This window comes from Taurulus bubalis, assembly GCF_910589615.1.
Source record: "Taurulus bubalis genome assembly, chromosome: 9".
Classification (NCBI taxonomy): Eukaryota; Metazoa; Chordata; class Actinopteri; order Perciformes; family Cottidae; genus Taurulus; species Taurulus bubalis.
In genome coordinates this window covers 23132168-23156458 of record NC_136597.1, presented here as the reverse complement: position 1 = coordinate 23156458, position 24291 = coordinate 23132168, and the positions used below count along the sequence as shown (strand labels likewise).

The 24291-nt window shown below is 39.0% G+C and overlaps 1 protein-coding gene across 1 annotated transcript; it reads right to left on the bottom strand.

The window, feature by feature from the left end:
* Positions 1 to 2334: 2334 nt before the first annotated feature.
* On the bottom strand, positions 2335 to 8864 carry snx22 (sorting nexin 22; the record flags this gene model as incomplete). The annotated part of the gene is made up of 7 exons (XM_079224354.1): positions 2335 to 2903; positions 2996 to 3063; positions 4412 to 4444; positions 4660 to 4754; positions 5833 to 5937; positions 6726 to 6809; positions 8778 to 8864. 7 exons carry the CDS (start codon positions 8862 to 8864, stop codon positions 2785 to 2787), a joined length of 591 nt encoding a protein of 196 aa, XP_079080480.1. The 3' UTR covers positions 2335 to 2784.
* Positions 8865 to 24291: the final 15427 nt, after the last annotated feature.

Sequence of the window (24291 nt, the reverse complement as noted above, 5' to 3'; positions counted from 1 at the left end):
AACACATATAACGAAAGAAATAAAACACATATAACAACATTTAAAAACATTAAAATAGCAAAACATCCAGAATTACCCGCTGCGCCTGGTTGTCTCGTTTTATTGCCCTCATCCCTGAGAAGGTTCTCCAGTTCGTATCCACACGTCTTACATCCTCCTGGCCGTAACTCAGGAAGTCAGCCGGTGGGAACTGACGTCTGCATTCCCTTTATGGCGACCACCGAGATCAACACCATGGAGCACAAACACCCAGACTCCTGCTCATTGTGGGGACTTAAACAGAGCAACATGGGACTACACCTTATACTGCAACACCTTGACTCCCCAGGGACATATGCAAGGGTCCTGTAGGTGGACTTCATCATCCCGGAGGTCTGCAGAGAGAACTATTGGTTCCAGCCGGCTCTCCATCCTGGACTTGTACATCTCCCAGAGTCAGGAAGCAAGCTGGAAAGATCACTGTAGACCCCTCACACCCTGGACACAAGCTGCTACAACTCCTCCCCTCTAGGTGGCGCTACAGAGCTCTCTTGTTTATTTGCATATCATATGTACATATGTATGATGAGAGCAACGTGTAACCGGAGTCAAATTCCATATGTGTGTCCACACACAACGCCAATAAAGCTGATTCTGATTAGGTCAGGGGTCGGTAGAGTTTAATTCTGCGTGGACGTATTAATTCGCTTTAACTGCCAACGATGCTGGCTGACCTGTGTGATTGCTATGTGGTGAGAAATGATCAAACAACAAAAGATGTAATGTTGAAAGACTCTTCCAGAACAAGCACACTGCATTTGCTGAAGTGTCAAGCTGCAGATGAGCGAAAAAGAGCGATTTCTCAACTGCTGCAGCAAACTGAGCAAAGTAAAAATACTTTTAGGAAGTGGATCACGTGTCCAAACTCAACTACTGCTGGTTCTGTGGCAGCTCGTGAGACAGTGAGGCGTTCGCTAGTAAAAACGGATCCGTCCTGGTTTTTTTTTCCAAACTCCAACGTGTTCAGTGCTCTAGTCTAAAACTACGTAGTGAGGACGCTCAGTGTACACATAGCAAAATATATGCATTTTCAAATGGAAACGTAAACAAAATAATTAAAACAATAAACATAGTGCCATAATCGAGACATCATTTAAAAATAAATATGGTAAACAAACAGATAACAATACTTTAAAACAAGTATATATTATAATATATACATATATATTATAATATATACTTTAAAACAAGTATATATTATAATATATATATATATATATATTATGGCAAGTGTATTTTAATAAAGAAGATGTGCAATCATGGATCAGCTGGAAGTTGCATTGTCATGTAGCTGAAAAGATAACTGGCAAGAGTTGTTGTTTTTTTATTTTGGGGGATTTTAAGCATAAATTGAAAATGTGCATAGAACAGATGGATGGAAACGTACCGATAAGAAGAGTACAGGTGTAATAATAAATGATCAGATCCGTATAAAAGAAAGAACCGTGACAGTGATCTGCCATGTTGACCTTTTGTGTGAGATTTAGCGGCATCTAGTGGTGAGAGCTGTGGACTGCAAGCAGCAACAGACCCCCTCACTTCATCCCTCCATTTCCAAGCGTGTCGGAGAACTACGGTGGCCCTGAAGGACGCAGACATCAGATAGAAGTCGTCCCTCTGTCCTCCTGAGTGCTTCGTCTCAGCCGAGAAGTTTACAAGGACAGACTAAGCTAAACCGTTAGACGACCGGGTTTGCCGGCACGAGATTGACAAATTTCTCGGAGATGACCGTTTCTCATGTCCCGCCTGTGGAGATGATGAACGCCCATATTTTGAAGGGACTTTCATTGCCAAGGACACAGATGTAGAATAATTTGTGAAAAGGATTAGAAACAAAGTCAAATTGGTGAGCACAAGTTAGTGGTGCATTGTAAAATGTAAAATGCACAAGATGTAATTACTTTTCTGTAACAGCTGTTGTATTGCTTGTTACATTAGGCACCTGGACGCCCATCTTTTGGTAAATCTAACTTCAAAGCTGGATGACGAGGACATGATGACATGCTTTTTTTCTATATTTTAGTTCATTTTGTAAAAAGAAAAAAAAAGTTTAATGAACCAAAGGATGGTTTACGTTTAGTCTTCTTCTTTTTAAGGGTTACAAAAATCCCTTTTTTCCCTTGTGTATTCTAAATGATGAGAGGTTAGTCAATCTATATTAATGTATGTAGGCTCATGAGGTACTGGGGGAACTTGGTCATGACTGGAAATAGGAATATATAAAAGAATATGTATACAAAATGGAAAGGCATCACTTGTCCTCCAGCTCAGGTTTAAATGGAGAAACGGGATACATCGTGTTTGATTATTTATTATAATTTCAATATAAACATGATACAAAAGTACATATAACTCCAAAATCATTTAACACTAAAAAGGGCTTTAATATAACACGGCCGGAAAAAAAGCTGACTGTGTTTGACGAACACTTATGTACAAATTAGTTCCAGCCTTAATAAACTCAAATGACTACAAATACATACGAATGTAAGAAACCTCTAAACACAAGTGTACAACTGTGACAAAAATGTACCCAACAAAATAATAAAGTAACTCTTTCTGCTGCCTGGATTTCAAGTCATTTTCTACACTGCTCCTTTATTTTAAACCTAAACTAAGTGACAGTAGTAAAATGAATAAAAGACACGTTTTACCGTTCATTCATTGCCACGCCTTAGGCTCTTTCCTTGCTGGCATTGTGTATTTGGCCGTGTTGCATATATTATATTTTAAAACACTAGGTTTTCAGGCCTCTATGGAAGCGGCGGGGTCGGGCTCGGGGAGCACGGGAGCGGTGAAGCTGACCCGGACGTCCCGGGTATAAAAACCCTGGAGAACTCCGTCCACAACAACATCTGGGAGCTCTGCAGGACGAGAAGAGAGCGCGGGGTTATTAGTTTTCGACTCGCAGCTACGGAGCCGTTAGCCGTTAGCCGTTAGCGTGCAGCATTCCTACCTGATGTGCAGTCGGAGAGATAAGGATCCTGAAAGAATCCCAACACTCGCTGATTTGGTAACGGATAACTGAGGAAACAAAAGCAATACATTGGTCTGACGCAACATTAAGACAATGTTTACACCAACTTTCATCCTTGTTGTGACACAAACATATGTCATCATATACTGGTTATGGTAAATGATAAGGAGGTAGGGTGCAGGAACACATCTCTATTTGATACAGGGTTCATATACATTCTGAGCAATGGATTTCCATGACCAAACATTTTGTGAATGAAAAAGTGAGAAAATGTAGTATTTAAACTAACAATGAGAATTCCAAAGCATACAGTAAACCTTAAATGACACAAATGAATGAGAGACAATAGTTTGATTAAAAGAATAAACATTTATATAGATGCCTGTATGGATGTCTGCTTATATTTTGAGCATCTTTCTTTTAAAAGCATATTCATTATTTCAAACTCCGCGTAAATGAACGTCATGAACACATGAATATAACACATTTCCATGACTTTTGGGATTTCTTTTTTTAAAGGACTTTTCCAGACCTGGAAATAACCATTTTAAAATTCCATGACTTTTCCAGGTTTTCCATGACCGTAAGAACCCTGTGATAGAAACAGGGCTAAGTCCCGTAATTTCGGATGGCCATCTCAACCCAGGGGCCCTCAAATGCAACACACACACACACACACACACACACACCGACTTTGTTGTGCGACGACAACTCGACGTGACGCTCGGCGGACAAGACGTACAGATGGAGGAAGTCAAAAAGTATCGCAGCCTGCATGCGTTGATTTGTGGAGCGGCATCCGGACTAGAGGTGGCGAACAATTACAAACCGTCGGAGGAAGCGTGCGCCTCTGTGGCTTTTCCTCAATTCCGCCATGTTTTTTTCTTCAAACACAAGCGTAGCCCTAAGTTAAGGTGAAACAGTGATCACTTTATTTCTCTTTGAGTAATCTCTTAAGCTTATATCCAATACACGGACTGGAGCAGTAGAGACCACATGTGACCCTGAAAGCCTGTTTGCCGACTTTATTTCCCCCCAAAAGAAAACACGCATCAGGAATCAAAGAATCGGATGATCAATAGTGGCTTTAGTAGCAATAAACTTGTATCACTTCACATCCCTAGTCAATATTTAAACAAATGTTGTAATTGTTTCTTTTCGGACCTGTTGAGGTCAGAATCGGATTTATACAAAAACCTGCAGGAATGCAAAGAATCAAATCATTCTGCAAAGGAAATATATGGAACGTTTTTATACTGTAGTCATTAAAATGCTTCCATCATCACTGAAATATATAACGGCGTCGCAGAGACGAGTAATCGGCGCGCAGGATTCCTCCCACGATAACAAACTGCACCACACAAATACTAGTAGAGATACTAGTAGAGAGCTCACCTGTAATCCTGACTGTCCAAATCATCAAGCGATCTGGAAAAATAAATAAATAAAATGAATTACAGATTTCTTGAAAAGACATTGTTCAAATAAAGAGTACAATTTTACAGACGCTACTCTGCGATACATAAAGCTACTTACTTCTGTCTATAAATAGCATCATTTAAACACACACTCAACAGCCTAAAGTTGTATTAAGTTGCTAAACTGAGCGTCTCTGGGTCAGGAGTCCGGGCTGAAGGACTTACTCCATGCTGCTGACCTTGACCCCGGTGTGAAAGTGTTTCACGTGCAGGAAGTCCAGCAGCACCTGCGGCACGTCCTCGTTCTGGTAGATGATGTCCTGCGGCAACAGAGAACAATCCGGACTTGTGAGCACGTGTTGCGTTAAAGATGCGTTGTTGTTGTTGTCGTTGCTCCTCGACTCCTGAACAGCCGCTTTGCTTTTGCAGCTCAAATCTTCTGAAAGCATTTTAAGCATCTTTCCTTTTTTTCTTGATTCTGTAACTTTTACTTTGTGGTATTTATTTTTTTTATATTCAATTCAAAGTGCTTTATTAGCATGAATGTTCAAAAAAGACAATATTGCCAAAGCATTATAATAATAACATTACAGTAGATTAGTTAAAAGAAAAAGGTTTCTTGATACAATAAAATTATTAATGATTGTGTGTGTGCACATGTGCGTGTGTGTGTGTGTGTGTGTGTGTGTATATATTTTGTCTCCTGACTCCTTTTACTTTTCTTATTCCTGTAAAGCACGTTTTAAACTGAACATATTAATAGTTTTAAACGTCTGGCTTTTATTTATGTTTATTTATGTTTTTATTATTATTATTGCTTTTGAAGATTGATTTTATACAGAGTTTTAGTATTTACATATTGGATTTCAGCAAATTTTACTTTCATTATTATTATTAATAACTATTAACCATTTTAAAATGAGTTGCATTTTATTTCTGTTATTTTCCCTGACTTAATTCAATGTGCATTAGTCTCTTCATCTTCTGCATTTGATTTGTTTGAAAGACGCTAAATAAATAAAACTTGACTTATTGATTTGACCTTCTGTTTTGATAACAGGTCCGGCTTAGATCAGACAAGTACAAGGTCTGTAAACTATTATTATTTTACTATCAAGTATTATTCCAGGACACAAAATGCAGCGATTACATCCGGACCACAGTCTCTAATTGAGCAAGACAAAAGTACTGCTGTGTCATCGCATGGAAACTGCAGGGATGGTAATTCTAATCTGGGCACTTGTGTATCTTTATAAAGCATGTCATCAATGCTCTTTCACCTCCGTTATTTCAATAAACATTCCTGTTTATGTGCTATAGAAATGCTTAGTGAGCTAAAAAACCCGTGCTGGAGACTCCTGCCTTGCCAAACGGCGCTCCAGCATCACAGAGAGTTACCTGGACGTAGTCCTCCAGCTCCTGGCTCCTCTGCTCCTGAGGTTTGGTCCTCAGGTGGGGGTTCCTTTTGCTCGGGAAATCTGGAGTCTGGAGGATCTTCCTGAGCTGCAGGTACAACGAGAAGTGATGGCACACAACACCAAATAGCTGGAATTAAAACGTAGTTTTTGACCACGAGAATACATTTCCTGAAGCTGTGATCCACTTCTTACGGTTGTTTTCACATTAGTGCCAAGACTCAGCAAAGTGTGGATGAAAGTAAAGGGAAGAAGATGGCCAACAAACATGGATGAAAACAATGCTCAATTCTGTGTGCATTGTTTGCAAAAACTATATTTTTATTCAGTTTTTGCTATATAACTCACATATTTAACTGTAAAACTCAATTAAATTGTACCTTTATATACTTTGCTGTATTATATATTTTTTTATATATTGTTATTCTCTGCGTGTGAAGTCCTTCACCGTATAATGACAATCAAGATTATGAGTTATGAGGAAGGAAATTCCCTGAAGAATACCCACGATGCATTTTGGTCTGCATTAATAAAAATAAAAAAAAGGGAAATTACTTTTACAATCCATAAAATATTGTTATTCATCTGCAACTACATTAATATAATAATGATGATTTTAAAATATGATATTAAACTATCACAACTGATAAAGTAAAAGTAGAAACTTTTCTAAAAACAATGTTAAGCACCTCAATGCATATTCTAACAAACATAAAAGAGCATCAATGTGAAGCTTCCTTGTGTTGTTAATGGTTCTGTTAAGTCTTATCTGAGGTTACAAATAACTGAAACAACTCATAACAGGCAGCGCTCCATACAGGAAACGATCAACAATTCAATAACACCGGAATAATTGTGTAATTAAAAGCAACTTACTTTTCTGTGGAGAGTCTGGAATTCGCTGTTTCTTCGGAGCACATAATGTTTCCTCCCGTGAAACAAGACTTCCACTCTGAAGAGCTGCAAACAAAAGACAGAGAGGATTTAATCACAATCTGTCATTTAGGGAATTTAATTCAATGTCAGGGTTGGACATTTAAAGTGTGTCTATATTAAGTCATTTAACATATTTGGCAACCACAACATCTAAAATGTCAACACCATAATTCCTTGAACGCTCAATATTTTATTTATTATTAATATTATACTACATTTTTAAATGTTGTGCGTTTTACTGTGTTTGTATTATTTGAGTGTCCACCTGTCTCGGCCAGGACGCTCTTTAAATAGACATTTTAATCTCAATGAGAATCTCTCCTGATTCAAATAAAATAAATGCAACATGTGATGCAACTTCAACCAATATTTGTGTACAGATTTATTTTGAAATAAAACACAGTTGTAGTAAAAACCGTAACAAAAGCTATTTAATTTTAAGATTTAAAATTGAGGACTTAAATCAACTTGATGTCTTGAGATTCTTAAAATCATATTGTGCAGTTTAAACAATTTTAGCATACTATTCCCGAGAAGTTTGCATCAAAATGCAATGACATCATTGCTCCACCAGGAGGAGATAGAGAGCTTCTTTTCTATTAAATCTCAGACTGAGATGATAAAACCAAACAGAATCAGAGGTCAGTTCAGCACACTGCAGAACATTCCCCAGGTCAGTGTTGTTTTGATATATTATTAGTTTAAAATGGAGATGTGAATGAAACTAATTACAATTCATAACTAGGTGACAGTTCTCTGGAAGTTTGTGTGGTTTCACGTCAGGCTGCTGCTGTATTTAACGTTTTAAACCCGCCAACAAAGTAGTGACACAGAGAACTTCAGTAAAACAAACAGAGCTGTGAAACTGAGAAACAGAGACCTTGTGAGGTGTGTGTGTGTGTGTGTGTGTTTGTGTGTGTGTTTGTGACCAATGTTTTCCAGCTCTCTGCACTAATCACTGTTTGAAAAGGGAACAATATAACATAATATGTCCAACTTCTCAAGGCAGGTGAATACACTTTATGAAATGATAGATATGTTTTAGTTAGTCCATAACATATTGTGTACATTTACTGAAGTTCAGTTTTGAAATACGTTCCATAATTATTTCCGTCTTGTAATATAAAACAACGACAATTACAGGGCTGTTTGTCTGGAAAACAAATACTTTTGATCTTTTGCATACATTAAGTTGATAACACTTCTTTATTTTAAGTTATGTAAGCCTTTACTTAATGCATAATGCATATTTTACTTGTGATTGAGTATCTGCTGTATTGTTACTTGTACTTGAGTTAAAGAATACTTCCTCCATCCTACATGGAGTACACGCTGGTTTCCTTCTCCAGCTCAAAAGCGTGTGGAGTGAGAAAAACACAAACATATTTACAACAAAGTAACTTTTCAGTGGTAGAAAGTATTGTTCTTAACAGTTATGTAGTTTTCAAAAGGAAACTATTGTACTTTTTACTACTTTTTGAAGTTTTTAGTTTAAGATGTTATGCACGAAACAAATTACATAATAAAATATGATGAATTGGTAAAGATTTGTTTCGATAATACGAATCGGCAAAGTAATTTAAATTAGCACCAAAAAAAAGTTGAATAAAAAAAGTACATTTCCTTCTGAAGTAGCAGTATAAAGTAGCAGAAAAGTACCTCAAAACTGTACTAATAATAAAAAGTATGCTTACAGTACTCCACTGTGTAGCCTACTAACGTCTATCAACATTTTTTTTATTTAAAAGCAAAAATTAAAATGCAAGACTCCATTGATATTCCCATGTTTTTAATGTTTCCTGCAGCGCTGGAGAGAAACGCGCGAGCTCCCGTTGGCTCCTCCCCCTGCGGGTTACCTGGCTCACCTTTTCCACGCTTCACAGAAAGCGAGGAAACAAGGAAACACCGCGAGGACACGAAGGAGTTGAATGTTGTTGCGCTGCCGAGAAACGCGACACACAAGTTATTGAACTGATCCCACTGCGTCCTCACCTTTCTGGACTTTCCAGACTCGTCCACTTCCCTCTCCATCGAGGGGATCGATACTTCAATCATCGGGAAGTCTTCCTCCCACACCATCGATGGACTTGATCAACTTCCCGCAGCTTGAAGAGGGACTTCACGTGTTGTCTTCTCTCTGCGCGGTCAGGAACTGGAAGAAAAACAAACAGGATCCGTGTGTCGGTTGTCGGTCTGTTCCTGCGCTCCACCTGACGAGCACGACCTCAAGGCGCGTTCAGGGACCTTAAAGGTGCAGTGCAACATTTAGGAGGACACGCCCATCTGCTGCTGCTGAGACACACGTAAAGTCAGCAGTTTAGTGACCAACACAACAACAACAACAACAACAACACAGGGCTGGAGTTTGTTGTCTGGAGCTTTCTTGCGTGAGGTTTAGTGGGTTCCAGTAATATTATAATTATGTATTTATTATATATTTGTAATAATCTTGTAATTATTTTAAATACTTTTTAGATTATTATTTGTATATATATATTTGTAATTATTTTGTATTACAAATCTTTGTAATATATTTGTAATATTTTTTAAATATATATTTGTAATCTTGTAATTCTTTTAATTTTTTTGTATATATTTGTAATATAAAAAAATGTATATTACAAATCTGTGAAATATATTTGTAATATTTGTTTTTAGATATTTGTAATAATCTTGTAATTATCATATTTTTTGTATTATTATATTATTTATTATAATTATAAGTATAATTTTACTTATTTACATTTTCTGCCACGTAGTACTCAACCTCAACTCAGAGGCAACTATTGTACTTTTTACTCCACAACTTAAGTCACTTTGCAGATTCAGATTAATAATACAACATGTGGACAAGAAAGAACCAACAATAGAAAATTACATTTGAAAATACTACTTAAATGAATGTATTCACTACTATCTTCACATTACCTCATTCAAATGCACACCATGATTTTTTTTCTTCTTTCACTCTGCCACTGCGACGTGAAGCCGGCATGAGACAATACCAGCCAGTGTATAAAATAATAAAGAGGGATTGTATTTTAAACTCTGATCTTTGACACAGCGAACAGTTGGAGAGCATAAAGCACATTTATGGAGGAAGCATCTGATCTCTGGTCAGGAAACAATCCTTATCTTTAAGACGTTTCCTGCGGTAAAGAACAGCGGCATAATCAAAAATAGGAATTCACATGACCTCCAAGAGTCTATCTCACTAATACAGAAATGAATAACAAGGTGAGCGTTAAAGTAAAGTATTAAACGGCGGTTAATAAGTGAACCTTGAGTTAAAATGTTCTGTCAAACTATGAATCCAAAAGTTTAGCCTTCATCCAAATATAACTTAAATCATATAATACTGCCATAATTATGTATCACAGCCCATCAGAGGTGGGTGAACATGTGTTTAAGATGAATAATCTAAAGACACTATGACAAATGTCGCTTTCAAATCCAGGTTCACTTTCCACAGAGCTTGAAACTCAAAGTTAAACCAAAACCAATCCATTGTTTATAAAAAGGGATGTAAACCCGGACCACACAAAACTACTCGCATCCTCTACAGACGGCTGATAGAACCTCTTTATTGAGGAAAGGATACTTAACGATCTTAAAGCATGAATATAATGTGCCTTTTTTCCCCTGCCTATGTCTATTTTCCCCCCTTGTTCACCATTTAAATAGCACGCGCACATGATTTTCCACGTGTCGATCTCAACCAGAATCACATGCTCCGTCTGAGCCGTCATCCCTGCTGCTCCTCACTGTGCTGCAACGTAGAACCGCTTACTGAAGCAGCTCTGAGAGGAGAGTTAGATGAGAAGATGGATGCCACCCTTGTCACTGTCCATTAAATATAAAAAGCACCAGCCAGGAGACCGTTAGCTTAGCTTAGCTTAGCATAAAGACTGGAAACGGGGGGAAACAGCTAGCGGAGCACTGCGTTACTGCGACCAGGCAAGGAAAAGTCTGGCACACACAAAGGAGATGTGACATTTTAATCAGGGATTGTTTATATAAGTGCTGTTTGTAGACTGTATGCTAAGCTAACTGCTAAGAGTCTTATTGCTCGTTTCTCATCAAAGCGTCAAACTATTCCTTGAACTCGTCCTGTCACCCTCCTCCCTGACCTGCTGGAGGCCTCATTGTTTCCCTCCTTCAGTCATCACATGACTCCCACGCCCTCATGCACACACCTGCTTCCAATTCCCTAACGAGCTCCCCCTAGTAACTGCAAGCCACTTTCTCTCAGCTTACCTGCTGAAGCGTCTACTGGGACTTCTGTCTTTGTGGCCAGCCTTCCTGATCACTTGCCAGCCTTTTGAGACCTCTTGCCTCCGCGCCTTGTCCCCTTTTTGCTTTGTTCACCTGTTCGGATTGTAACCCGATGCCGAAACAATACAGCTTTTAATTCAAACTGCCCGTCTGAGTTGTGCGTCTAGTCGTCAACAGAGGTCAGTTTGACATGTCACTGTAGGAAAATCAAATTAGTGATGGCTGGATTCCATTTAGCTGCTTAGAATCCAGTTATTACACATTGCTGGCTCACTCTTTCTTTCACTGTAACTCTATAATTGTGCCATCTTTAGTTATCAGTAACACCTTTGCCTTTTCTCACTCTGACAAGTCAAATTACTTTCGTTCGATCAGGAGGACATTCATTTAAATTGTAATTTAATCTTGGGAGGCATCATCATTGTGTAAATCAGATAATTTGAGAGCAGAATTCAGCTTTTTCTTCTTTTTTTTTTACAAGAGTTTCGCTACTGTGCAGGTATTTGGGCATTTTAATTCCCTCTTCTGAAACTCTTGTCTGTACAACTTCCTCTGTTGGGAGTTTTTTTTAATTCACAGGCATGCCAGCTGGTTGGGGAGCGTGATGCAATTAGTCCGAGCCAGTGTGTGAATGAAAGAAAGCACTGTCATGCGTTAGCTGACGCATTCTTGAGTTCTGCCCAAAGTTGGACTCTGATGGTCACCGCATCTATGTAAAATGATGCATTGCTTAAAACTCACGTATACGACCACTTATACGTGAGTTTTAAGCAGTGCATCATTTTCTGTGCACCAGAAACACCTGAAAACCTTTCATTTTACTGCAGCAGGGTCTGAACAGTCTTCCCCGCTCGGTCCTGGTTCTCCTGTGCCTCCTTTCCCTCCAACGGGCCCAGCAATGCGGCCCGGGTCTCCGGCGGCAGTGTTGGCTCCCAGAGGGCACCGAGCTGGAGTCTGAACTGAGGGAGTTTTTTGGTGAGCCTGCATGATTTCGTCCGATTTTGCCAGAATCCGACCTGATAACATTAAGAATACCTACATAAAAATAGACAATCTTCTCACTGATGATCTTGTTTACTTGTGTTGGTCAAATAGAGGCAGCAGTATTAAGTTAAAAGTTCCTCAGACTAACTTCATATGTTTAGTTTGATGAACTAAATTTACATTTAAATCTACACTTTTCACACAACTCTCACTGATTCGATGCCTCAGTTTAAATCTCTCGTTTAAACATCCATTAATGTGATCTGCCAGCAGAGGTCTCCCTAAATCTTGAAAACAAGAGCCGTCTCTTGTCGTCACAATTTATCAAGTCTTTAGATCTCAACTTTCCGTCGCTTATTTTTAGTGTGTAAAACAAAAAATATCTTTCTTTTGTTCAAACTGAATGCACCTTTTTATTAACACGGTGAAAAGCGCTCCATCTTTTTAAAGACTGTCGACAAACAAGAACCTCCTGGACTTCATTTTATAAACATGACGGTTTAGATTTAACTTCCTAAAATATTAGTTTTGAAGTTAAAAGAGAATCAAGACAAATATCTCAAAAGGTTTCTAGACTAATTGTAGTGCATTTAAAATATAAAGTAAAATTAAAATGCTCTAATTGTCTTTCCCTTTTTTTAAATTGTGTTTTAATTGTGGTCATTTTGTAGTAATTTTCCTCTAGCTTTTATTGTACAATCCCTTGTTTAATCGGTTCTGTTGTTTGGCTAATAAATATACAAACTACATTGAATAAAGGATTTATTTCATACATTTATAGATACTTTTCTAGACTTTTCTTCAATTGACAACATTTTCAATAACTGGTAAAAATAGATCTAACGTACCAAAATTAATATAACATAAAGTGGCTCTAAAACAAAATGGCCAGCCTTTAAAATGTATGAAATAAAGGATTTATTTCATACATTTAAAGATACTTTTCTACAATTGACAACATTTTCAATAACTGGTAAAAATGGAACTAACGTACCAAAATGAATACAGCACAAACGTAAAGTGGCTCTAAAACAAAATGGCCAGCCTTGGTAGTGTTACAACTGTTTGATATTGTTAAAATGGCAAATAGATTAAAGCTTTTTACAGTTTCCAAGTTTCACTTTCTAAGGCTACCTGCAGAGTTAATGATGTCTTCCAAACCGTCCACCTGAAAGAAAGAGCCAGACAGACAGTTTGACCCGTGTACAGCGTACAAAACCTTTTACCTTACACGGACTATTCCTCCTTACACTCTCACAAAAATTGCCGTCTTGAATCTCATCTTTGCTTCTCTGAATGTTTCACCCAAAGTTGCTGAAGCATCAGCCAGTCGTTGGAACAGAGCTGATTATAAAGGCTGCTTTGACATTTAGCGCTCTGAAATCACTGATATTCAAGACCGTTTCTCAGTAATTGTCTGACATCCTGCCTGGAACTACTTGTTGGGAAAGGAGCTTGTATGCTCTGCAAACCCTTCTCAATATGGAGAAATAAATATTAAACACAACAAATTCATTTACACATGCATGTGCTTGCATATTTTAAGTGTTCTACAATAGGCGACATGTAGAATAGAACATAGGCCTCCTTGGTTTTACCTTATTGTCTTCTCCCACATTGAGGTTCTTGATCCGGTAGACGGTCACTTGCCCGTCGCTGTCCCCAACCAGGACACCGTCTATCCCTCTGGTAAACAGCAGCGACGTCACCGTCACGCCGGCTGCGGCGTGGTGCACAATTGATGGATACACGCTGAAAGGAGGTGTTTGTGTTTAGTGGACACAGGATTGTCTCTGGCTCATGTTTCCAATCAGATAAAAGCATCAAATGAAAGTAAACGAGACAGAGCTCTACAAGTACACGCCGTCTCTCTCTGCGTCGGTCGGACTCACGTGCTCAAATTCAGGTCCCAGATCTCCACCTGCTTTCCGTTGTGTGCTGCAAATACCGTGGACCAATTTGGGGACCACTTGACGGCATGCACGGCCATCTGGGTGGATGTGAAGCTCAACAGAGGGGTAGAGAGGTCCTTCCTCCACAGCTGGATGGTCCAGTCAGAGGAGCAGCTCAGGAATATATCAGAATTAAATGGAGACCATTCAATGTGGTTCACGGGGCACTGAGAGAGAGCAAGGTGTGATATGGTTGTAAATACACTGAAACGGGTAGCAAAAACACTGAAGACAAAGTATTGTATGTTTTTGTTATTACATGTCATTCACTGCTACTAAATTATTTCAGCCAACGGAAACATGTACACTCCACATATGTGAGGAGATGAATCTATAGTCCGGAACAACCCAAACTAGTTTTTACTGGTTGGTTTCTAATCAAAGCATCATCCATGAGACCAAAGTTAACGTATTAAACTGCTCAACAATGTGTGCATTTACACATTTCAAATATCATCTACTCTAATATTCTATTCAGACGGACGTACAAAGTGTTGTTGGTAAGTGCCCAGAAAATGCTGATTGTTGGAGACGGAGCCCCTGTGGATCAGCCCCTCCCATGTGCCAACCAAATAGATACTGCAATCCTGCAGGATAAAGGAAAGCCAGGAGAAATATATATAGGTGATATATTTTCAGAGAAACACACAAACCAGAAAAAACAACAACATTCGTCTAAAATTGTCTGTCTGGAAGAAGGAAGTCCGAGTCTGAGGACTAGGCTCGGTTCAAACCCTCCTCGATCATCTATTTGATTGCTGTGACCAACTTACTGTTGGATGGAAGTCAACAAAAAGACCAGGATTCCCCATGAATGGCAGAACCTGCTCTGTCTTCTTTTTTTCTGTTTTTTTCTTCATCAGGTCTGAGAACATGCATTTAAAAAAAAAAAAAGAATAAATACAGATATTATGATTACGGTTATTGTGTGAGAACACCCAATATACAGCTATATACAAGTTATATGAAAGCATTCTCACAGAAAACCGACCTTGAAAGTTTCAAAGTGGTAAAAAATAAAACTTTGCTTACTTTAGATTTAGCCGAAGATGATGACAAAAGGTAACAATAGCGCTGTTTACTTCAGAATCTACAATATTTTCTCTTCAAGAGATTTGATCGACATGTGATTTAACCAGTCGAAACCATATCCTGCTGAAGACTGCAGTACCTAAGCAGTCAAGACCTTCGCTGCAGAGGAACCACTTGGAAATCCTGCCGTCTGCTGACACAGAGATGAGAGTTTCTGTCCTGACTTGCCCTTCTGATGTCATCCCTTGTTTGATCCAGTTGACCTGCCACACTGGATGCAGGTGCTTTTTTAAACAATTTCTGCGGAACAGAAATATTAGGAAAGATAACAAAAAAATTAATTTTGTCCAAAAGTATTTCTGTTATGGTTATTTCCATGCTCCAACGTCCACACAAACGCATAGTCCTCACCTGCTGTCGGCGATACACGGGACGTCGTACTGACTGACATCGTAGATGACCATAGTGCCGTCGTCCATCCCGGCAGCCAGCTGGCTGGGGTTGTTGGCTGAGAAATCCAGGGATATGACACAACTATGACAGTGGATGATGCGCTCCGGCCACTGCACAGGGGACACGTTTACAATCAGTCGTTTCCTTAAGAACTAAACTGGGAAATGGAGTGCACCCGTACACACACCCATTGGACAACCCGCTCTTTCCCCTGGGCCACAGCCGCCCCATACATTTTAACATGTACGAAGAAAAAGCAGACAAAAAGATGTCAGATATTCCCTATTACTACTCAATTACGGTAATGCTAGCAAGATGAGATAGGGCACTGGAAGATGTCAGCAAAAACATATTTAAATATACCGTGAGGTTTTTTAGGCACCAGCAGCAGATCAGACTTGGTTTCTTGTTCTTTGAGTCAAATTCACCATAGCCCACTGCCAGGATATCCTTACAGGGAGCAAACAAAGTTGAAGTGTGAGATATTTTGCCTGTACAGAAAGCAATAAGTACATTCATTATAAAGACGAAGACTAGTAATAGTAGAACAATAACAACATATATGTTTGTCCATTATAATTTAACAGTTGTTAAAGTATGGTTATGTGCAAACTGCATATATCAACATTATTCAAATGTGTATTAAATGTCGCCCATAAAGAGAGAAGGCAGTTAAATGGGAAACCCATTTCATCTTAAGACACGGAGAATGAACACAACGAACACAAAATGACGCTGACGCTGGTGTGAAGAATTTGTTCTGCTCTCAAACAACAGCAGCTGGTTTGAATGTTGTTGTTTTTTCAGGCCCTTGTTACCGGGTTCTTCTTGTTCCAGGCCATGCTGGTAATGTTGCATCCTCTGGTGAGCTCGCAGGTGAAAGCCAAGAGGTGTTCCAGCATTGGAGATGAAGAGCTCTCCGCACCCTCCTCGCTCTGTTCCTCGGTCCCGGGCTTCACTGTGCTGTCAGGGTCTTACACAATCAACATTATACCTCTGGATACCACACTTATTCAAATACACTTACATTTTGGAACTGACTAAATTCCTTGTTGCAGTTGAAACAGAAATGGTCCAGAGTGTAAGTCTGGTGGACCTCCACCAACAAATGTGAGAAAGTGGTGATAACCTGAGTTTACCTTCCAGTGTGGGCAGCTGTTTATAAGCAGCCATCTTGGTTTGAAATGCATTTGCCATGATGCTCCTCTCCATCACTAACAAGCTGGATTTAAATGTATCTGACAACATGATGAGCTGCAGGTCGGAATCAGACTTTAAACTGTTTCCACACGTTTCCATTTCTAACTGTGAGCTACTGGTGCTGCCTGAGGAAATGAAATATGAGAAAATGATACATGTAAGCTATTGCAAAGCTAGTCTCAAGCAAGAATTTGTTGATCCTTAGAACCTCTCCAGTCCCACGCACTTGCTGGGTCAAAGAAGTTAAACATTAACAGTCAATGTTCTTCTTACCCATGCAGACTGTGCTGCAGCTGCTGCTCTGTTGTCCTCTCTTTTCTTGCCCTTTGCTGGTGTTCATGGTAACCTCTGGAAAGTCAGCCACCTCACTACTTTCCAGGGTTTTATTTTGGTTCGCGAAAGAGTCATGGATGTCCCAGACAGAAGCAATCGTCCCTGTGGACATGAGAGAATTTCAGTTACCTGTCTACTTTGAAAAACTGAAACCTAATAATAACCGCCAAACACACCAAAATATGGGTCGTTTATGTTTATGAACTGCAGCAAAACCTTGTACTGTGATGGAAGTCTGCTGCATCGATCTGAAAACTCTCGATTGATTTGAAGGATAATTAAGCCTGACCTTCATCCACCGCAACGATCTTTTCCGTCTGGATCTGCTTGTCTTTGGGTGCTTCATTGAACGTCTGTGTGGATCGTGCCATGTACTTATCGTTGCCCAGTTTGTTCTTACAAAGCTGTACATATTGAAAGTTTCTCTCTCTGTAAGAACAAACAATATAGTGTGTGTATAACACAAACTGCACAGTATGTGACAAGCATTTCCCAAGTTAGAGACATAAAGTGCCACTTCCTGTGCCTGTTGTGCATTTCAGATTTTGCCACATATTGAAGAAAGCCAACAAACACTCACTTAATAGCTTCTGCATCATCAGCATTCTCTAACACAAAGGTGCTGGGTATGTCCAGCATGGAAATGGTATCGGTTTCAGTAAGGCAGATGTTTACTACCTCATCCAACATCTCTTCTGTCAATTCTTCTTTCACATCGTCTCTTTTGCTCGGCACCTCTGGCGGGGAATAAGAAACAAGAAATAATAAAGAATACATGTATAAAATACCACAAAAGACTATCTGCTTAAAGATGCTGTAGATTTAATTGTATTCTGCTGCAATGTTAATATTTTATCGCACACAGTATAACAATGTAAAACTGTATTGTCAATACATTATCTTATCATACATATGAAAGACCAATTCAAAGCAATCGAGGATATGATAATCACCAGAAGGACTCAGTGATAATAAACATATATAAAGCCATATAATACTAACCGCTTGTAGCTGGATGGTTTATTGGTTTGTCCAGTTGAAGAACACTATCCTCACTGTCTGTATTCAGTGACGTTGCGGTATATTGTTGGCTGCTGCCCATAAATGAGCTGGGAGAAAAAGTCATTATTTTGTGGTCAGAAATGTGTCTATAAAATAATATCCACTGTAGTGCCCCCGTTGCCTATCCAAAAACTAAAGTCACTACTTGATTGCTCTTTTGCTAACTTTTCTGACGCGTGTAATTGATGACCAGGAGTAAACGTAAAGGTAGTTTATTAATTGTTGCACATTTCTTGACAAGATAACCAGGTCCTGGCACAAACCTATTTGCGTATAATCAAACCATAAAATAAATCAAAACAGGTTCCTGTTGACATCTGTTCTCCCATGGTCAAAACATTTGTACACAAATCTGTACATAAGAATACTGAGTCACAGATTACTAGTAAACATCTAACAGAGCTGGTGAGAAGGTAAACTACTGCTTTACTCAATTCAAGTTGTGTAGCTTTGTGTAGCTATGAATGGGTTCACACACACACACACCCTTCACTCATCCCTTTAAAATCGGTTCTACTGTAAATTGTTTTGTTTTTTTTCCATTTGATCATCAGCTCAGAAGGTGCACCCGCATGTTACCACCTAGTACCTGCAAGAAAGCACACTGGAGCTTGAAGTGGATCTCAACAAGTAGTCTGATCCCGAGCTGGTAGAGATTTCGTCCAGAAAGTGTCTGCCTGGTTGGGACTCGTCTCCTGGCGCTGCACGATACAGCGGCAGAGGAGTGACGTCTTTGCCTTCGTCGTTCAACACCTGCAAAGACGGGAAGCACAGACAGAATCCGTTTAGATACTTCCACGGTGTTTATATAGCACCTAGACCAGCTTGATGATTTAAAGTGTAAGCTTAACGTTATTTAGATTAAATAGATACCCGGACTCCTTTTTTGGTAGCTTTATGAGGGATCCTCTTCTTATTCCTGTTGCTGCCCCAGACCATGAGGGAACCTTTTCTGGTTTGTGAGACGCTAGAACTGAAATGAGATCGAGAAGATCTAAAGCTAGAAGAAAGCTAAATTACATATTCAACTTAGCTAACGCTAGCTAACAACATAACAGTACCACAAGGTAAGCTAGCTCACTTTAATCATTAAAAACACGTTTAGTTAGAAAGGTAACACGTTAAAGTTTAGTTTAACATCATTAAATCAACTGAAACTGACAGACGATCATTTTTATCAATATTTTAAGTGGAATTATATTGCCATGTAAGCTAAAAACGGTCCGTTAGCTAATTATTACATTGTACTAGCTAGTATAGCTAACGCTAGCTAACTAGCTCCGGTAGGCGAGCTAAAATTAACACTAGCATAGTATATTGGTTTCTCCCGAGATTAAACTGTGTTGATTAACGTTACTTTGTGTGAAACAGTGAACTTACGAGTGAAGCAGCACACTGCCTTTCCTCATTTCTCCACGGGGTATGCTCATGTCTGTGAAAACGGCTCAAAGCTACCGTTGCTCTAACTATTTAGCTAAGTTAGGTGTTTGTCGTGGTGGAGACAAACCGACAACCCTCGCGCCTCAAACCTGAGCCTCAAACCGACAACCCTCGCGCCTCAAACCTGAGCCTCAAACCGACAACCCTCGCGCCTCAAACCGACGAGCCTCGCGCCTCTGTCCAACCTTGAGGTTGGAGCTGGCTTCATACTAAGTTGGTTTTCTGTTGTTGTTGTTGTTGTTGTTGTTATTGTTGTTGTTGTTGTTGTTGTTATTGTTTTATACTGCAGCAACGTTTCATCTGATAATTACTTTGGTTTCTTGTAGCTCAAGACATTACAGCAGTTTTTCATATAGCCTAAATAAGTACATTTACTAAAGTGATGTTATTGGAAGTACTTGTACTTCACTTGAGTATTCCCATTTTATACTCACGTTTCTTTATATTTCTCCTCCACTATATTTATATGATAGCTGTGTCATGGAGCAGCAAAGTAGTTAAAGTAATCCCCACTTTTACCAGCTGCAACATTAAAGTGATGCTAACATTAATGCATCACTCATTTTAATCCAGTAATATATCACGATTCTACAATGCACCATTCTGCATTATGATAATTTTTCACTTTTTGGTACTATTCCAATCCTAATACTTTAACACTTTTACTTAAGTAGATTATAAGTACCTAAGGTATTAGCATCGACATGCATCGCATACCACCTTCACAGAACACATGAGTTTAGTGGTGGACCCGCTCTACTTCCTGAGCCACATCTGCCTACACAATATTATCCAGATTAATGCTAAGAATAGCATGCCAGATGTAGTTACGTATATATATATATATATATATATATATATATATATATATATATATATATATATATATATATATATATATATATACATTTATAGTACACACTTATTGAAATATAACAATTACAACATCTGCTCACTCTACCACAGTGCTCAAAACCATGCTTGCAATGACAGAAAGCTGAGTAATGGACATCATTTGTCGTGGTAGGTATGTCAAAATATGGAGATATTAAGTCATATTATTGAGATAATAATTCTTTATTTTTTTATTTTGAGATAAGTCCAAAATATTGAGATACTAGTCATTGTTCTGAGATGTAAGCCAAAATATTGAGATACTATTTAAAAAATATTGAGATACTAAGTCCCAAAAAAAATATTTTGACATATATTAAAATATATTGAGATACTAAATTCAAATATTGCTAAGTTATATAATTGGACACTACAAAGTTATGAGATGGTAAGTAAGGATGAATACATACATACATAAGTCAAACATATTGATTTATTCTTGTTTTTTTTATTATTAATTATTTATTTGCAAATGTGAGAAAGCAGTCAGAAAGCAATTTACATGTAGGAATAGGAATGTGCCTATCCATAGGAAAGTGATCTATGCAGAGAAAGCACAGAGTAACTTGCACATCTTGTCTTTGATCAGACACTATTCTATATGTAGGATTTTTTTTCTTGCACACTAATTCATTTTAAAAAACCTACTGTTAAATGGGGACATGTATGTTGTTGCACTGGTCCTAACTTTAATGAGGCATAACATAATAATTAGCAATGAATATGTCTGATACTACCTGAAAGCAACAATGTTCCTATATCATTATAACCTAAGTCATAATATTGAGAGACTAATTCTTAAATATTGAGGAACTCAGTTATTATTTTTGGAGAATAAGTCAGGAATATTGATATGATGAGTCATCAAATTTAGATTTTCTCATTCAAATGATCTTTGTTATTCATCACAGGGCTTCCTGTGACGGCCTATACATCCTAGTGAAAGGACTACAATCTGAAACAAATCACGTGACCACAGCGTCGTCCGTCCGTCCGTCCCCCCCCCCCCCCCCCCCCCCGCCCGTTACCCATCACCCCCCTGTGCACTGAGCATCTCACAGATAACCGCCGTGTGTGTGTGTGTGTGTGTGCCTTTAAGAGCCGTTGCTACCCCGCTGCCCCCTGCACTAAATCTCCATCGCTGCACTGTAAGGACGAAAAAAATAACAAAAATAAAATAACAAAAACAACAGAAAGCCACGATGTCCGCCAGCTCCGCTTTCAACGACGAGAAGGGGGGCTCGTCCAGCGTCGGAGAGCCGGAATATGGTCACGACCCGGCGAGCGGAGGGATTTTCTCGTCCGACTACAAAAGGTACGAAGCCACCTGCCTCCTCGGTGCCGCTTGACGTCGTTTTGTATTTGTCATAGTGTGCAGGGTGGGGGTGGAGGCTATGGCGGGCCAGCCGCAGCGTGAATGTGGTTTCCTGTCCGTTAAACATGTACACATATAAACTTTGTGTGTTATTCGGCCCGTGATTTTAAAGCGGTCTCTACCTTTTTCTCGGTGAATCTCTCGCCGTGATTTGGTCGCTCTGGCGGCAGCGTCAAAAACGGCGAACCCTGGTTGTGGTGCGGACTTTTAATGAATGCGCATCTATTTTTATTACAGCGTTTTAGAGCATCGGGGTGTTTAATATTTCATTTTTTTGTGAGGTGAGACGGGAGAGAAGGCCTGTCAAGAGGGAAGGCCTCTTTCAGCACCTCCCCTGCTGGACAGCGCGCACAGCGGCGGCGCAGCTTTGGTGTCAGACGACCGTGAGAGCCGGTTTATTATGACCGGATATATATATATATATATATATATATGTTTAGCTACAATCGTGGGATTACAATGACTAGTGATACCTTCTTCAGTCATGCTCCTATATGAACACAACACAACAATATTTCTGAGGATGGATGAGTTGCTGAGTTTGTTGTCCTCTAATCCAGGGTCCCATGTGTGTGTGTGTGTGTGTGTGTGTGTGTGTGTGTGTGTGCCCCCTTCCCACCCATGCAGTACAGTAGCTAGACAAACACAATATTAAGTAATAATAGTAATAATGATTATTCAGTCATTATTTGTTCATCTGCTGAACACTTTCTCCGGTTAATCGATTCTTTTGGTCTTTAAACGTTGGGAAAGATAGTTGAAAATTACAATGCGTGTCGTTAATTGACATGTTTTACATATTTGTGAGTTTATAAAATCTGATCGCGCTATATCAGTTGATAATAATTTCCGTATACATAAACAAACAATCTTTATATAGAGCCCCTAGGTTTGTTTTGTTTAAGTATTGTGACCAAGAAATGTACTGATAGCGCTATTCATAGCTGTTATTATCTTAATAATAATGATAATCCAAAGTGAGCACTTTGAGTTGTATTGAATGATACGTAACCATGTGAATAAGAAATGAAAAATGATTGTGCAATCAAACAGGAGCCTGTTTATTGTATCCCTCTCCTCTCTCCATGACACCATTTTTAAGCATCAAGTTAATCCATAGAATGTTCTAACATCAAGGAAAACTCAAACAAAGTGAAGCAGAGAAATTATACTCACATGCCCATATGTAAATTTAAAGATGTTTTAGCAAGACGGACATTTACACTTTGATGTGTGAGCTTTTAAGGCAATGCAAGACAGCGAACGGATAACCAATGCAGATAACTGCAGCTGCACTTATCCAACACTGCTAAATGATTGCATCAACGGATTCTTCCTTTTGGAGGTTAGTCGTCCTGCACAGGAACAAAATGTTCCTCCTTTAACAATTTGTTCCTCCTGGAACATTTTGTTCATGCAGGAACATTTTCTTTTGGTACACTGGACAAACAGGGAGGAACTCGTGGCTCTGATAATGCTTTGATAACATCAAATATAGTTAGTCTGGTACATTTTTGTCACACTTTTATTTTTATTTTTTCTCCTCAATTTGTCAACATACAGGAACATATGTACACACCGGTGTTTTCACTTAGTCGGGTTGATTAGACCTCCGTTCAGGTTGAAATGAGAGGCACCGCAGGTGTATCCTGAGACAAACTACCCGTGGAAACACAAACAGCTGCATATTATTCATGTCTAAAAAAAGAAGAAGAATATTACGTTTGCAGAATCCAGATTGTGAAGGAATCATGAAAACAGTCTTTTCCACTTTGTATTACATTTAATTTAGTTGAAGCTTTTATCCAAAGCGACTACATTTCCTTAAACACCGTGGCTTAGACACATCAATGGGGAGCAATTTGGGTTTAAGTGTCTTGCTCGAGGACACATGGACTAGCGGAGCTGGGGCTTGAACTGCCGATCCTCTGACAGACTTGCAAACAGACCTGCTAACCACTGAGCCACAGTCACTAGTGCATGTTCTTCATAAGCCAAACAGCATTTTTGTGTATTCCTCTACTGCTGTATAGCCACACAGTTGTGGGTATTATCATAGCATAGCTATAATGCTAAAGGCAGGTGAACCAAACGACATTAACTGTCTCAGGCCCATTATGTGTCTCTTGGTGTTACGCCAGTGAGCCAGCATGCACCGCACCGAAGCCCTGGAGCTCGCTCACCTAAATGTCATGCAGTCATTATTAATGCCGTTAATAACTTCTCCTGCAATGACATGCCAAAAAATGTCCTCTGTAAGGACGGTCTCGTTGGTGTAGAGCAAGGGTTCAAACTCATTTTCACCCCGGGCAACATCAGCATCTTGGTCGTTCTCAAAGGGCCGGTTGTAACTGTAACACTGTACATTTAACTGCTCCCGAACATATTGTTAAATAACTGTTTTTGTATTTGATTATTGTTTATTCAAGTGTAAAAATATTGTACATGCATTTATATAAATGTAAAAATATATGTAAGCAAATTTCTCTGTTACTATGACATAAAT